The 15,503-nt window shown below is 48.7% G+C and overlaps 3 protein-coding genes across 4 annotated transcripts; 1 reads left to right on the top strand and 2 right to left on the bottom strand.

Moving 5' to 3' along the window:
• Positions 1 to 1,993: 1,993 nt before the first annotated feature.
• casq1b (calsequestrin 1b) lies at positions 1,994 to 7,561 on the top strand. Its single transcript, XM_049761612.2, has 11 exons — positions 1,994 to 2,387; positions 5,336 to 5,429; positions 5,493 to 5,593; positions 5,677 to 5,788; positions 5,858 to 5,931; positions 6,042 to 6,172; positions 6,247 to 6,292; positions 6,381 to 6,435; positions 6,512 to 6,612; positions 6,692 to 6,766; positions 6,850 to 7,561. The coding sequence occupies exons 1-11, from the start codon at positions 2,151 to 2,153 to the stop codon at positions 7,096 to 7,098; spliced, it is 1,275 nt and encodes a 424-aa protein (XP_049617569.1). The 5' UTR covers positions 1,994 to 2,150; the 3' UTR covers positions 7,099 to 7,561.
• A 75-nt stretch (positions 7,562 to 7,636) lies between these two features.
• si:dkey-46i9.6 (E3 ubiquitin-protein ligase TRIM39) lies at positions 7,637 to 11,310 on the bottom strand. Of its 2 annotated transcripts, none has more exons than XM_049761015.2 (7): positions 11,235 to 11,310; positions 10,037 to 10,853; positions 9,745 to 9,840; positions 9,456 to 9,686; positions 9,233 to 9,380; positions 8,565 to 8,591; positions 7,637 to 8,493 (listed from the first exon to the last, which is right to left on the bottom strand). In XM_049761015.2, exons 2-7 carry the CDS (start codon positions 10,823 to 10,825, stop codon positions 7,940 to 7,942), a joined length of 1,845 nt encoding a protein of 614 aa, XP_049616972.1. In that variant the 5' UTR covers positions 10,826 to 10,853; positions 11,235 to 11,310; the 3' UTR covers positions 7,637 to 7,939. The 2 variants fall into 2 exon arrangements, with proteins under 2 accessions (XP_049616972.1, XP_049616983.1); XM_049761026.2 differs by having other exon boundaries at positions 10,037 to 10,800; positions 11,235 to 11,302.
• A 72-nt stretch (positions 11,311 to 11,382) lies between these two features.
• Positions 11,383 to 15,451, bottom strand: btr12 (bloodthirsty-related gene family, member 12). The gene is made up of 8 exons (XM_049761176.1): positions 15,308 to 15,451; positions 14,432 to 14,895; positions 14,158 to 14,349; positions 13,980 to 14,075; positions 13,011 to 13,244; positions 12,616 to 12,763; positions 12,505 to 12,531; positions 11,383 to 12,391 (listed from the first exon to the last, which is right to left on the bottom strand). Exons 1-8 carry the CDS (start codon positions 15,312 to 15,314, stop codon positions 11,853 to 11,855), a joined length of 1,707 nt encoding a protein of 568 aa, XP_049617133.1. The 5' UTR covers positions 15,315 to 15,451; the 3' UTR covers positions 11,383 to 11,852.
• Positions 15,452 to 15,503: the final 52 nt, after the last annotated feature.

Genomic DNA, 15,503 nt, shown 5'->3' with positions numbered 1-15,503 from the left:
ATTAATTTCATATTGCGAGAGCGCGGGCAGGCAGGTGAGAGATTTGCGGGCTAGGTTTTTGCAGAAACAAAAGGTAAACAAAGTATGAAGTGTTGGCAAGTAGGAGGAGGAGGTGGAGGAGGTGTTTTGCAGCCTGCAAGATAGCACCAAAAAAAAAAAAAGATTCACACTTGTTTCTGAACATTTTTTGACCGGATGATGTCACTCTTTGGCTCCACTGTTGCCAATTCCTTTTCAGGAGATGTTGCTTGCAGTCTAAAGGCTAAATCGGCTTACGAGCGATCATTTGGCCGATTTTATGCTTTGACTGTAATCTCACTTTCACTTGAAATTTACAAGCAAATCAGAAATCACAGACAATCACACATTCAATATTTTAAACAAGCAAATTTCATTGCCATACCACTTGAATGCTTACATCTTATGTAAGATCCTTATTGACGTGCAAACAACCCTTTAAGCGATCGATATTTGAACACAAATGGTGGAGCAATACATGTAGACAATATTATATTGAATAGATAATATTCTTTCTCATGTAGAAAAACGACTCATATTTCAGCAAATTTGTGAGTATTAGTTTATTTTTTCTTCTGGTTTGTGTCTGCATGACTGCATTACACAGTACTGCCTCCTGGTGGTTCACGCCAAAAGGAGCAGCGCACATAAGGATAACCACAATTTGGTTAAATTGACTGTTTAGCTCAGCAAAAATTATTTAAAATTTAGTTGGTCACAAATTGAAATGTTGCAGCATAGTATTAGTTTTTTGATTTTCATTCAGTTGCCATGTGATCCCCCCCCCCCAAAAAAAAAAAAAATCAAAACGAACGAAATTCATGGTTAAGTGCCTTTAAAAAAATGTCTGAAAACACATCGCATCGGTATCAATGTTAAAACGTCTTTTGGCGCTCTGTCGCCGTGGCAACAGTGCCTCAACCGTCATGGCGTTGACAGGAAGAGGAGGGGGAAAAAGAGGAGCGCGTGCGCGCGCCCGCCATAAGAGGGCGCTGTTGACCTCAATGCTTCATCATCGAGACCTCATTGAATCCTTTTAACCGAGTGAACCTAACCCACCCTCCTTCAACACAATTAAATACAACTCAAAGCACACAACAGACTGTAGCTTAGCTGGAGCGGTTAATATTTATCCAAGAACATGGCAAAAATAAAAGATTTCAAAAAGATACATCATACTCACCACAGCATATTGATTGTCTCGCTTGTTTTGCTGTGATCAGAGGGCAGCTGGCAAAGGTCAAAGGGTCAGCTCCATGGGCCTGGAAGGAGGAATTTGAAATGTGTTTAGTTAAGGGAACAATCCCATTGGCAGCGTAGTTTAGAAGCCCCGGATTGCGCTACCGATTGTAATTAGACTGCCGTGCAACAAACACTTTGAGTTTTTTTTTTTTTTACCCGCCTCGGAGTGAGACCAAAATTCATATCATGTGCAATGGAGCAATTTTCACACGCAGACGTAGACGGTGAGCCGTATTGCAATTACTCAGCAAAGTCCAAATTTATACTGAAGGCCAACTTTAGCGTAAGTTACGCACGGCTGTTTGCTTTGTTTGTTTTGTGTTGCGAGCTGGGCTTCAAGTTCCGAGCTAGATTTAGAAATGATGCTTCTCAAGAGAATGACTTCATTGGCAGTTTGGAACATTTTTCAGCAGGTTGTGAATCATTGGCGTTTTTTGGCTGGGGCTCGGGCCCTGATTTCCTCCGAGTTGACGCTGCTGCCTTCTGTCCATGAATGATGTCTCATCCACAGCGTTGTCCAGCAGAAGTTTTATTTTTAGTGGGACTCTGGCAGCCCGGTCGAGCTTAATAAGGGAAAGGCATGTCGGGCGTCAGGGTCTTCTTTCGAGACGGTACGCTTCCCCTGACAAGAGACTTCCAACAGGTGGCCATGCAACCCAAACTCCACCCTCCACGCACCCGTCTAATTGTGACATTTTTGGCAGGGCTTCTCTCGGAGGAGCGAAGCCCCCCGCCTTGCCCCGCGTGGTCAGCAAATCCACGTGGACGCGCTTCTTAAAGGGAGCCGCTTGCTGTCGGTCCTGCTCTTCTCTCGCCAACGGGGGCAGGAAGCAGACTTGGTTTTCGGGACCATTAAGTCAAGGTTCACAGTGGACGAGAGGACGGTAGCCATGAAGTGGGGCTGGGCAATATTGGGGGTCCTTCTCTCCTTGGGGGCCCTGGCATCCTGCGAAAACGGCCTGCGGATCCCAGAGTATGACGGCAGGGATCGTGTTCACGACCTCAGCGCCAAGAACTACAAGTCCATCATGAAGAAGTACGACGTGATGGTTGTCTACTACCACAAAAACGTGCATGGGAACCGCAACGCCATCAAGCAGCTCCAGATCGAGGAGCTGGCTCTGGAGGTGGGTCGCAGGGGAGGGAGGACAAGGGGGCCAAGATTTGTGGATGCCTACACAGAACCAGGTTCTTGAGGTGCCGTCGGGATTTTTCGCCCGTGGAGTTTCGGTTCCAATCGGCACCTGGATACAATTCGACCGCTTTCTACTTTTTATGCTAAATTTACTAAATGACTGAAAGAAATACACCTTCCACCAATCATTTTGGCAACATCAAACTTAATTCAAATACAGATACCTCAAGTACAGGAACGTAGGACTTATTATTTTCCACTTCTGTGTTGATGTGGCATATTTATCTAGCTAGCCATTAGCACTGGGTTTGTTTATGAGGTCCTTCTAACCTTCTAAAAAGACAACACGTGACATCACAGCGCTAGTCAGATAAATACAAATATTAGCTTATTGTCTGCAAAAAAAGGGAAAGTAAAACAAAGTGTTTTGTTGGCAACATGCTAATGCTAACTGAGTTTCTGCGTTGAGTGAGTATTTTTACAATTGATTCTCATCTGTTTTTTGGCGTGCTGGGAGGAAAGTCAGAATGTTGCTATGGTAACCAAAGCACATGCAGGGTGACCAACAGAACATTTCACGCTGACAAATTTCTTTCTTTCATTTCCTTGTGCTAGAAAAAAAAAAAGTTGATTGAAAATTGATAGCCCCTTTCAGTGACTTTTCTTTCCAGATTAGAACAGTCGCCAAGCTGAGGTGACAGGTGTGCTTTTGTCATGTTGTTGAGACCTCTGTGAGATGCTCAGCAGGGCATCATTTTATGAGAATTAAGTTTTATTTTTTTTAATTGAAATGGAATTAGGCCAGACTTTGAATTAGAGCGTCCATAGACAAATTTCTCTTTACGTGGACCCCAAACATTTGGAAAGTATTGATTTCTAGCACATGCGTGTTGCTCACGGATTTGGCGTGTATGTATCAGATGATGTAAGCGGCCCACAGTTAAATTTAAACCACTGCTATGTGAACATTAGCTGCAAACACAATTTCAAGCGCAGTCCCATCGAGGACAAAACGGTTCCGTTTAAACAATGTTAATGCGCGTTGGAAGAGAAAGCCATTTGCACATCGGGGGGGGGGGGGTTCAGAGTCACCCTGCAGTCGCCAAATGCAAAATTGAAGGCTTTGGTAACCGTGACAACCACCCGACTCAACCTTGCAACAAGGCCAAGGTGACATCACCCATTTGGCAGTGAGTTTGTGGAGCAGCTTGTGTTGCGTCACCTGCCCCGCGTGACCTCGCCGTCAAGTCCAATGAGGAGATTTGAGGCCTCCTGAGTAAACCCGGACCAGAAAACGACAGCTGCTGGCCAGTCTCAGTCAGGCCACTGTGTTTATGCTCAATCATAGATTTGCATGCATCTTTCATGATGTTGCGTAACAGTCGGCAGCACCCATTATTAATTTACCGTGTGTGTACAGCTATTCAACTGTGACTGTGTATACAGTAGATAAGCACATCCATTCACAAAGCTATGTCGATGGGCCTACATACGGTGGTTCAACAATCTAGAAAGAAAATGTCTCCAAATATTACCATCTGTCCATCTACAGAAGATAAGCAGATGCTGTGAGTTTTGAAATAGCTACACAGGGCTACAACCTGGTAGAGTGACAAAAGTCCACAAATATGTCCATAAATACATGTACTGTTAACACACGGTATACAAGTGTGTGTGTATTCAAGTCACCTCAATGTATTTCACACAAGCAAAGACAAAGCTAACAGCTAAAAGCAAAAGTAGCCTACCAAAATAGCTAGAAGTACGTTAACAAGTTATGTTAACTGAAAAATTGGAAAATGTTTCAAAGTAAAGGCAGGCAGGCAAAAAAAAAATAGTAATTCAGAAAGTGAATAAATGAAATATACATAAATGTCTAAATGATCTTAATCAAAAATATGGTTAAAAAAAGCACATCTGCATTTATACTTCTGGAATTTGTTGGCACCTTTGAAAGTTTTTATGATACGTCGTTGTTATAAATAACATCTTCTACCTGAGGATAATGATTCATGTCAATAATTTATCACCATTATGAAATCTGGACAAAAATAATCCAAAAGTTGGAAGATTGGCAAATTGGCACTTGAATGCAGAAGCAGAGCCCTGTGGAATGAGACATGCGAGTGTGTCAGGTGCGTCTTCTGCGACGAATGGTTTTCTGCTCCCGACATGCCTTCTTCAAGACCTTAAATAGCAGGGGGGGGGGGGGGGAATGTACCCTCACCTCTCCTCCAAATACCCCTGTTGCTCGGTGCGGCGCACTAACCTGCAGGTAGCGAAGCACCTGTTGCAGTGCCTCAAGTTGTGCCCCTTGCCAAGAGTTTCCTTTCTCTTGTGCGTTCTTGGCGGTTTGGCAGGAGGGGAGGGGTGGGGTGCGTGACGGGGGCGGCTGTCAATTGTTGGCTCCGGTTTCACTCCGATTTAGAAAGTGCAAGGCAGCAGTCCAAAGCTTTTGCTTTTAAGGTCTCGAGGTGGACAACAAGTGACGCCCAGGAAGTTTGCAGAGGTGGCAAAAGACGGATTGATCAATAAAAACAAAACAAAAAAATGGGGGGAAATTGGAATGTCGTACCATGGCCTGATTTTGTTTGGGCTTCATCAGAGGCACTTGAAATGGCGGCAGGTGTGTCCTCTTCATTTAATATGAGATTGAATGTGATTGGTTGATTCAAAACACAGCCGCATCCCCTTGTTGTAACAGGGTGTGGACACTTATGCAACCACATTGTTTTAGGTTGTTGTTTTTTTTTTTTCAATTGAGTCACACAGGTTACAAGCCATTAATGGTGGATGTCTTTTTTAAAGGATTGTTCCCATTTTCTTTTTTGACAAAAATTTGCCATTTGAAAAGGGGTGTGAAGACTTTTAGTCCAACGGCTCACGGTCCAACCATCTTGCCCCTCCCCCATCCGATGCTCCCTTCTCTTTTCTCCACAGCTGGCAGCTCAGGTTCTGGACGATCTTGAGGATGAAGACATTGGATTTGGCCTTGTGGATGAAAAGAAAGACAGCGCGGTGGCCAAAAAGCTCGGTAGGCTACTCTCTCGCTCGCTCTTCTTGATGCTCCGCCCAACTCATTGTAATCCACCGCCAGGCCTGGATGAGGTGGAGAGCGTCTACATCTTTGCAAACAACGAGATCATCGAGTATGACGGCGAGCTGGCCGCAGACACTCTGGTGGAGTTCCTCTATGATGTAAGCACGAAACGGCTGGCCTGCGTTTGGAACACGCTGAGCTACAATGCCGGAAACGGTCTCCCAACACTGGACGCCCTCAGGTGATGGAGGAGCCCGTGGAGATCATCGACAACGAGCGGGAGTTGAAGGGCTTCCACAACATGGAGGAGGTTATCAAGCTGGTGGGCTTCTTCAAGAGCGAGAAATCTCCTCGTAGGTGAACGACGCAAAGGGACGCCTGAGCCGCCGGCAACGTCCTTTCAGCCCTGACGTCTTTTGCAGATTTCACGGAATTCGTCGACGCCGCTGAGGAGTTCCACCCCTTCATCAAATTCTTTGCAACCTTTGACCCTAAGGTTTGCAAAGCCTTCTTGTTAGCGTTCGGAGCGCAGAGATTGTAATTCGGTGCATCATCCGAGAAGATACGTTGATTGTGTCTCAGGGGTTCCTCTCTGCCTGGCTTTAGATCGCCAAGAAACTGAAACTGAAGATGAACGAGGTGGATTTCTACGAGCCCTTCATGGAGGAATCGGTCACCATACCTGGAAAGCCGTACACCGAGGCTGAGCTGGTTGAGTACATCGAGCAGCACGACAGGTACGACGAGCTGGAAGCTCAAGCCGATGGACAAGCTGGTCACCGTTTACCGTGTCTCGTTTCCTTTGTTTCAGACCCACTTTGAGGAAGCTGGAACCTCACAGCATGTACGAGATCTGGGTAAGAACGTCTCCAAAAGCGCACTTCTTATCTTCCAAACGACAAAGCCCTCCGAGCGTTTATCGGCTTGAAAACACTCTCACGCCAGGAGGACGACATCGACGGCGAGCACATTGTGGCCTTCGCAGAGGAAGATGACCCTGGTGGGAGTCGGATGCGTCCGCCCAACTGGACCTAGCGAGCCTATGTGACTCCTTAGTTTGATTTTGGACTCCTTAGATGGTTTTGAATTCCTGGAGATCCTGAAGGAGGTGGCACGCGAGAACACGGACAATCCGAACCTGAGCATCATCTGGATCGACCCCGACAACTTCCCCCTGGTAGGCGGAGAAAAATCTCTCAACCCAAAATGTCGGAGAACCCAATGTCCTCTAATGCCTGATGTCCGCTTGTTCTCAGCTGGTCCCCTACTGGGAGAGGACCTTCGGCATTGACCTGTCATCGCCTAAAATTGGCGTGGTCGACGTGGCGGACGTAAGCGATGGTTGTTGTTTCTCTGCATGGAATTGGGTGGCTGATGGCGCTTCTTCTTCCTCTTGGTCTCCTGCATTTGCCAGGCGGACAGCGTCTGGATGGAAATGGACGACCACGACGAAATGCCCACGGCGGACGAGCTGGAACGCTGGATTGAGGATGTTCTCTCAGGAAAGATTGACCCTGACGATGATGATGATGATGACGGCGATGATGACGACGACGACGACGATGACGACGATGACGACGATGACAACGATAACGATGATGACGACGACGACGACGATGAAGACGATGAAGACGAGGAAGACGAGGAAGACGATGACGAATAGAAACATCCCGACAGTCTTTCACTCCTGTTGTTACGTAGAAAATTGTTTGAGACAAAAATCACGATGACAACGATGGATAAAAACATGGCGCCCATCTTCCCGTCCACTCGTGACAGTGAGGAGGATTTCTCCTCTCACTCCCCCGAGTGGGTCGACCACTGGGAGGCGCTCTCTCCCACCACTGAATGAAACCACAGGTTTGCCTGACAAGCTGACTGCCGCCAGTGTTTTGTACCTTGATCCACATGACCAGAGCTCAGAAACATACGTCAATGTGTCAAAAATAAGGACAATAAAAAAAAACACACGCATGAAAGAAAAACACACGCATAAAAGACAAAAAAAATTGCTCGAGTTGTAAAATGACCCTGAAAAATCTGCCACAAAATGTATTTATAAAAGTAACTGTTTCTGCTCTCTCATCCTAAATAAAAACGAACTAAAAACAAAATAAAAACACAAACAGACCTACTTGTATTTATTCCTCCTGTAAAGTGCGCAAATAGGGCAAATCATGATTTCATACTCTGTCAAGATATGAATGTTTATCTTATGGTTATTTATTGATGATGGTAACACCGTCTTCAACCAAGCTCCTAACTCATTCTACTCGTGCGCATATAAAAGTCAACTATTTTCTTTTGTCTTTTGTCGTCACATCTTACAAGCACAAGTTATGATCAGCAGAAAGCTTGGAAAGCAAGCGAAGCTAGCTAGCCAGGTTTAATTAGGATTTCATTTTTTTCTTTACTTGGTTACTTTGTGGAGTTGACTCGGTACGCTACTTTTACTTTTCCCGACTGAATCGAAACTTCTACCTAAAAACTTTTGCCGTCTCGTTTTAGCTTTGCTGAATCAGGGCTTTCTCTGTAACGGGACAGATTCCGACGGTGTCGGAAGCTTTGTCACAGCAGTACAAGTAGAAAAAAGGCAGAATCTTTTCGCTCAGCCTCTCAGTGAAAGTGTAAAGGTGGGTGCGCGCTCTGACATCGTAGAATGAGATTTGGCCCTCGTCGTAGTCCACGTACACACCGACCCTCTTGGGTTTGGGCTCGAGCGCCAATGAGAGCGGCGGGACAGTGGACACGCGGTACCCGTGGCCCTTCTTCATGGCAAGGGCCCAGTAGCCGTGTGCGCTGCTCACCGAGATGCGACCCTTCCTCTTGACGGACGACTTGGCCACGCCCAGATACCAGTCGTCCTTCTCGCCGACTTGGACTTCCCAGTAATGTCTGCCGGAGGTGAAGCCCTCCCTGCCCAGGACGATGACCACGGTGTCGAAACGGTCGGGGTGGTCCGGGAGGTCCTGCCACGCCCCCAGGTGACGCACCTGCCGCCTGTCTTGGGAGAGCTGCAACCACGGGTTGGCGGTGTCCGGGTCCAAAATCACATCCTCTACAGAAGGAAGGATGCATCGTTAGTCAGGAAGTGTGGAAGCAAATGGAGCGACGTGACATCCCGCATACCTGTGTACTTCAGAACCTTCTGGATCTCTGTAGGAAAAAAGAAGCAAAATAAAAGTGCCGGTTGTGGTATGCATTGTGAGCAGGGAGCCAAAAAAAATAAAAAAATAAATCACGGCTTTAGTTCTTCAGGAGACTATAGTATAAAAAGCCCAATTTAGTGATTGGTGAGTGTTCGATAAATCGTTTCAGTCATCGAGTCAGATTTTTGTGATGTCTAATACACTTGTACCCTCGTCAGCAAAAAGGTTGTGGACCGCTCTTGTGCGCCACCGCTTTGCTGGGCGGAGGGATATGTGACTAGACACACGGTCACTTTCGATTGCATTTCCGTCCGCTAGGCAAATCGTGCCGCATGAGACAGAACGAGATCAAGATGGACACTACTGGAGAAAGGAAGCTTTTATACACAAACCCTCATTGCGGGGGACAAAACAAATGCTTATGATGGCGCTTTTAAGTTAAAAGCAGTCGATATGGCTCTTAACATAGGAAATAGAGCTGCTGATGTACTGTAGAGGTTTCCTGTGGCCGCTAGAGGGCATTGCGCTATTGTTGATGACATCTTGTAGTGCGGTGCGGCTTATATATGAACAAAATGAAATTTTAGCTGGTGCGGCTTATAGTCCGGAAATTACGGTAAATGATCCTTTCCAACATGGAGGCGGTACCTCGGTCTGCCAACTTGTCCACCATTTGCTTGAGAGTGCTTTCCAGTTTGGACACGGCTGTCCTGATCAAGCCGACGCTGACATCAGTGGGAACGTTTGTGTCAGTCCAGTCGTGGATGGACGGGGTGGCGCTCATAGCTGGAAAGTTCTACACAAACCAAAGAGGAAAAGAAAATATCTTGTGAGTTTTTTCAATTTTTCTTCTTGGAGAACTCTCACCCACCTTCAAGAAGTGAATGTGGTCGGTCCTGTCCATGTTCTCCAGGTCAACGCCGCGCCTTCGCAGCATTTCGATCTCCCGCTCCAGTTCAACCACCAGATCTTGGGCACGGCTCTCCGTGCGCTTCCGCTTCTCCTCGATGGTCGCGACCACCTGGGCCTGAGTGTTCTGGATGGCGCGCACCAGGTCGGAGAAGACCAGCACGCTGTCTTCTGTCTCTCGCTTTGCGCTCTCCTGCCGTCATAAGGCAAGAAGTCAGAAGCAGCTCAAAGAATTGCGAACGTGTTCTTACTTTGTTGAGCTCGACTGAGCGTTTGATGTCCTCCACCTTCCTTACTCTGTCATGAATTAATTGCTGCACGTCCACTTGGATTTTCTTCAGCTGTGCCTGCAACAACAACAACACAAGTTAAGTTGAGTCCAAACCTGAACTCTGAGTTGACTTCCAACGAGGAGCCGATTCCCGGAGTTGCCGATTGGAATCAGTTTGATGAACACAACCAGCTGGCTTTCTGGAACAGGGCCACCTCGGTTTTCACGTGACCCGCTTTGTGAAATACCTCCCGGGTCTCACTTTGACTCACCCTTCTCTCGGTCCATTCCCGCTCCACGGGGACAGTGTAGTGCGCCCGGTGGTCAGTCTCTGTGCACAGGACGCACACGCACGTCTGGTCTTTCTTGCAGAAAAGCTCCAGGAGGCGCTGGTGCTTGGGGCACATGCGGTCCTCCATGTTGGCCACAGGCTCCATCAGCTTGTGTTTGGTGAATCTGGCGGCGTGCAACTTAAGGTGCTCCTCGCAGTAGGAGGTCAGACACACCAGGCAGGACTTCACAGCTATGGGACGACCGCTGCCGAGGCAAACGTCACAGAGGACCTCCTGCCAGGGCGGAAATGCTGGATGGGGAGATGGTGGAGACAGAGAGGCAGACGGCTCCTCTGGATGCAATCCGGTTGTCTCCGCTGCCTCGCTTCTCCCGTCGTCATTTTTCTCGGTCTTCATCTCCTCTTCACGGTTGTCCTCCAAAAGCCTCTCCTCATCCTCCTCCCTGCGCCTTTCCACAGTCCACCGATTCCCTCTTGCGGCCTTCCCCGCCGCACTCTTCAAGCGCATCTCCTTGAACTGCTCGGCAATCTCCCTCAGGACGGTGTTGACGCTCAAGTCCGGCCTCTTGTAGAAGGACTTCTTGCACATGGGGCACTGGTACAGCGGGCTGCTCTTCCAGTAACCCAAGATGCACGTCTGGCAGAAGTTGTGTCCGCACGGGATGGACACCGGGTTGGTGAAGACGTCCAGGCAGATGGAGCAGTGCACCTGCTCTTCCGAGAGGTTCCCAGGGGACGACATCCCTGCACGGCGAAGAGGCAGCGTCATTTTAACCCCGCGGCCTTTTTCCCACCTGCTGTGACAGCGACGTTGTGAGGGTTAGATGCGGAAGTGGCACTGAAGTTACGCGTGTGCGAGTCACAAGTCTCAATTCTTGCCTGACCTTCAAATGAATCCCAAATGACTATGGCAAAAATCAAATCACATGTGACAGGAAGAGCAACTCAGTCCCAAGTCCTAAAATTGCGTCTGACCCCCCCCCCCCCCCCCCCCTCTCCACATTTAGGCAGCCAGCTGGCAGCCGGACCAAAACGGAAAGACACGACGACTCGCTGATTACAAGCCGGGCCGCATAATAAGCCGCCCTAATCGTCATGGCGACTGACAAGATTAAATGCCAAAATCCAAACAAAGAAAAAGCAGAAGACACACTTCTCATAAAATCAGGGAGACTCACCAGTGGCTTGGAAGCTCGGCAGTGCACTGACACGTGAAACCGGCTGCAAGCGACACACACCTACGACCCAAAATACATCCCCCCCCCCTCCCCTTAACCCAGATACACGAGAATGGAAAGGCCCTCGGAAGGGTCTGTGGCACTGTGATATTGTTCCGGCATCTTTATTCAACAAAAGCAAGTCGGAATCACCGTATGTTTTGATTACCGAGCCCGTAAGGCCAGGGGTGTCAAAGTCATTTTTATCGCGGGCCGAAACGTAGTCATTATAACTGTCGACCCAAATAAATGTATGAATGTCTCATACCATATACAGTATAGGCTACACAGACGAGTAAGAACTGTTCAAATTTTTACAAAGATGAATGGTAATAATTACTAGGAATATCTCTATTTTTTTCTATTAATAATTGCTAGAAACATTTATTCGTTAAAAGTGAAGACAATTTTAGCATAGAGTCGACCCACAATTTAGGCCGAATGTAATTGCGCTGCGGGCCAAAGTTTGACACCTCTGCGCATAGACTGTAAACTTTAAACTCCAAAGTCCATCTAAGGCCAAAACAGCGCCATGTTTTCCATATTGAATGAATTTTGTGTGAGGCGAACATCTTTATGTCAGGTATGTTTGACAGGTGTGATGGCGAGAGGGGCCGTGTTCTTGCCCTCCTGGCTGAGGCAGGGACTGAAGATGGGGTACACGTTTTCAGTAAAGTTGTGAGCGAAGGTGTAGAGGTGCAGGCGGGCCTTGGGCTCATAGAAAGAGATTTGGCCGCCTTCGTAATCCAGGAAAATTCCCACTTTAGCGGGCAGGGACGGCAGCGTGAGAGGAAGGCGGGAGGTGGCCAGCGCTTTCACTTGGCCGTTCTTCAGCCACAAGCACCAATAGCCGCCGGCGGGACTCAACGTGATCTCGCCTTTGCGTCGGGCCGAGGCGTTGGCCACGCCCAAAGTCCAGGAGGTCTTACGAGCCACGTCCACCTCCCAGTAGTGACGTCCCGAGCTCAGAGCCTCCCGGCCCAGGACGAAGAGGGCCAGGCTGAAACGTTTGGGGCCGTCGGAGTGAGCCGTCTTGCGTTCCTCGTACCTCACCTGGCGGCCGTCGTCGGACAGCACCAGGTTCTTCTGGGCGGTGGCTGGGTCCAGGATGACCTCACCTGAGCAATACAATACAACTTTGAGACTCACGGGCAATTCAAACGGCACTTGAACGTGAGTGACTGGGTGAGAAGCGCCATCTGGTGGCCATATTTGAACAAAAGTGACTCACTCGCGTAGTTCTGCACCTTGCGGAGCTCTGAGGGACAAGACAGAGGCTGCGTTACACACAAGGCAAAAGCACAAGTTTCCGTTTGAAAAGCAACAGAACCGCTTGTCTCACCTTTGCCGTACAGCCTCTTCAGCTCCTCTTGAAACTTGTCGACGAGGCCGCTGACCGATGAACGGATGGTCCCCAGGTAGAGGTCCGTGTTGATGCTCACGGCGGACCAGTCGGTGAGCTCGGGAAGTGGTGGCAGGGTGGCCATGTGCTGCACGGAGCAAATGGGAATGATAAACAACCACAACAGCAACGTGAAACACATACAAGAGTCACGATTTTTCAACATTCGCGTCCATGACCAGGATGACTGAGAATCTATATACTACAGACACAGTTCCGCATTGGTGGCATCTTTGTTTAGGCAAAAGTAGTCATTTGCCGTCATCTGTTGACATCAATTGGCAATTACAGCACAATAGAAAGTTGGCGCAGCAATCACTTTGATATTGGACTACCTGCAAGAAGACCACTTTGTCCTTGTTCTGGGCCTGGGTGTCCAAATCATGGCTCCGCCTCCTCAGCTGACTAAGTTCATTCTCCAGGCCTCGCGCCAGCTCCTGCGCGTGGCGCTCGGCCTCGCGCTGCCTCGTGGCGATGAGCTCCACTAGCTCGGCCTGACTTTGCTCCACTAGGCGCTGCAGTTCGGCAAAAACCTGCCAGCTCTCCTCCAGCTCCTTCTGGGCGTTGGTCTGGAACACACACAGTGTTTACATTGTGGATTGTCTTCTGCAGACAACCCGAAAGCTGAATATCAATAAGTTTGACAGTGACTCAACAGGAGGTTGCACATAAACAACCTCATGCAGATGAACGCACTCCATGGCGGAGGCAATTAAAAGCTCAACCCTAACACCAAGACACTCCTCAGGTCTACGCAAACAAAAGCACGCGAGGCTTTGCTCCATACCGGTTCCACTGGTTGGACGAGCACATGTGAATGCCTCGCGAGCAGCACGATAAAATGGACCAGGAAGGGCTGAGAATGAAAGGTTTCAGGGCGGTGTGAGGTACCCGCTTTGGTGTCACCTACAGCCCCGGAGTGGAATGACCACAAAGTTTCTATCACTCCAACTGGATAGATTTTAAATGTGGCAGTGAATGAAGGATTTCAGGAAATATTTGCATACCTGTCCGTCTTTAAGAGGTCGGGAAAATAAAAGCCGCGCCGCAGTTTGGCTTTAGCCAAAGGTGCTACTTCTCAAACAAGCTGGCAGGTAAACAAGCTACGAGCTTGTTTACATCCCGGTTGATTAGAAGCACATGTGGCTCTAGCTAAGCTGTGGCAGGGTTCTTCTTTCTGGACCTGGATTTGACACCTCTGTCACCAGGTAAAACTGAGATTTGCGCTGTACGAGGAGATTCCTGGCTTGGGTAAAAGTGACCTGCGCATATGGATACTAGGTGAGGATTGATTGACCTCTGACCTTGATGACCTTAATGGATTGCTTGACTTCCTCCAGCTTTTTGGCACGCTCCTTAATCAGGTGCTTCAGCTCGGAGCGTTTTTTCCCCAGGCTGCTCTGTGGGAGAAAGACAGCGCGGTCATGTGAGGAGGATGATGATGATGCCAGAGGACGATGCCGGAGTCCGCTTGCCACCGACCAACTTCTTCTTCCACTCGTGGTCTGCGGAGACCACATCGTGGGATTTGTGAGCAGTCTCCACGCAGGCAGAGCAGATGCAGATGTGGTCGGTGCGGCAGTAAAGCTCCAGAAGACGCGTGTGCTTTCTACAGATCTTGTCCTCCAGGTTGAAGGTGGGCTCAATCAGTCGATGGGACGTCAGAGTCTTTACCTGGAAATTTAAGTCCAACGTCACGAGACAGGAAGTCGGTGCTTTTGAAGCCCCTAAATGTTACCATTCCTACTATGACTACCTTTTTATGATGTCTCAAATGGGTTTCGCAGAAGGACCCGGGACAGTTGACGCACGACTTGTGCGCCTTCATCTTCCTCCCGATACAAGCGTCGCAGGGAATGTCTCCGGCCCGCGCAAACTCGCCGGTGTCATAGCTCAGCGATCCCGTCTCGGAACTCAGGTTGAGCGCCGAGGCTCGCGTGGACGCCCCGGGCGATTCGGCCCCGCCAGCCAACGCCATCCCCTGGAACTGAGACGAGATCTCCGCCAGGACCCTGTTGACGCTCATCTCAGGCTTCCTGCTGTAGCTCTTCTTGCACATGGGGCACAGGAACTTCTTGCTGTGGTTCCAGTAGCCCTGCAGGCAGGCTTTGCAGAAGCTGTGGCCGCATGGCGTGGACACGGGCTCCACAAACACTTCCAGGCAGATGGAGCAGGTGAACTGGTCCTCGCTGAGAACGCCGCCTCCTGGAGAACTCACGCCTAGAATCAAGGAGAGGAACTCAATGTCCGGTTTGAAAGTTAGCATTTGTCATCACTCTCAAGTCAAGCAGGAAGTAGCACGTGAGGAATGTCGACCGACAGGAGCGTCCACCTGGCGGCGCAAAATCCATTCCTTGTGGAATGCAAATCAATAACAACTTGAAATTTGAATCAAGGACCAATCTTGTGAATTACTCTCCCGGGCCCAAACGACAACAAAAATACACGTCTATATGTTAGTACTAAAAGATCGTTTGGGTTAACAAGCTTCGCCGCACAGGTGTATTAAACATGACAAAGACCGTTGATTTGAGGCGACTCGACTCGAATACATTTGCCAAAATATATTTTTTAAAATACTTTGGAGGTGAAAGATAAGTGAAAGAATTCCCTCATCCCCCTTCAAACTCACTCTGCATGCTGTCCCGACGACGCTCACCCCGGCAATAAAGCCGACAGGCCGCTGCCGATACTCACGGAAGCCAACCGGGCGGGGCCCCTCCCACGCCAGCTCCGAGGGCGGCGTCCTGAAACCAGACACCCAAAAACACAAAATCACTTGTTTGTTTTTTCAAACGTATTGTAGCTGCTTTCCATATGAGCAGCAC

Source organism: Syngnathus scovelli, chromosome 1 (assembly GCF_024217435.2).
Source record: "Syngnathus scovelli strain Florida chromosome 1, RoL_Ssco_1.2, whole genome shotgun sequence".
Classification (NCBI taxonomy): domain Eukaryota; kingdom Metazoa; phylum Chordata; class Actinopteri; order Syngnathiformes; family Syngnathidae; genus Syngnathus; species Syngnathus scovelli.
This window is presented reverse-complemented; position numbering and strand designations above follow the sequence as displayed.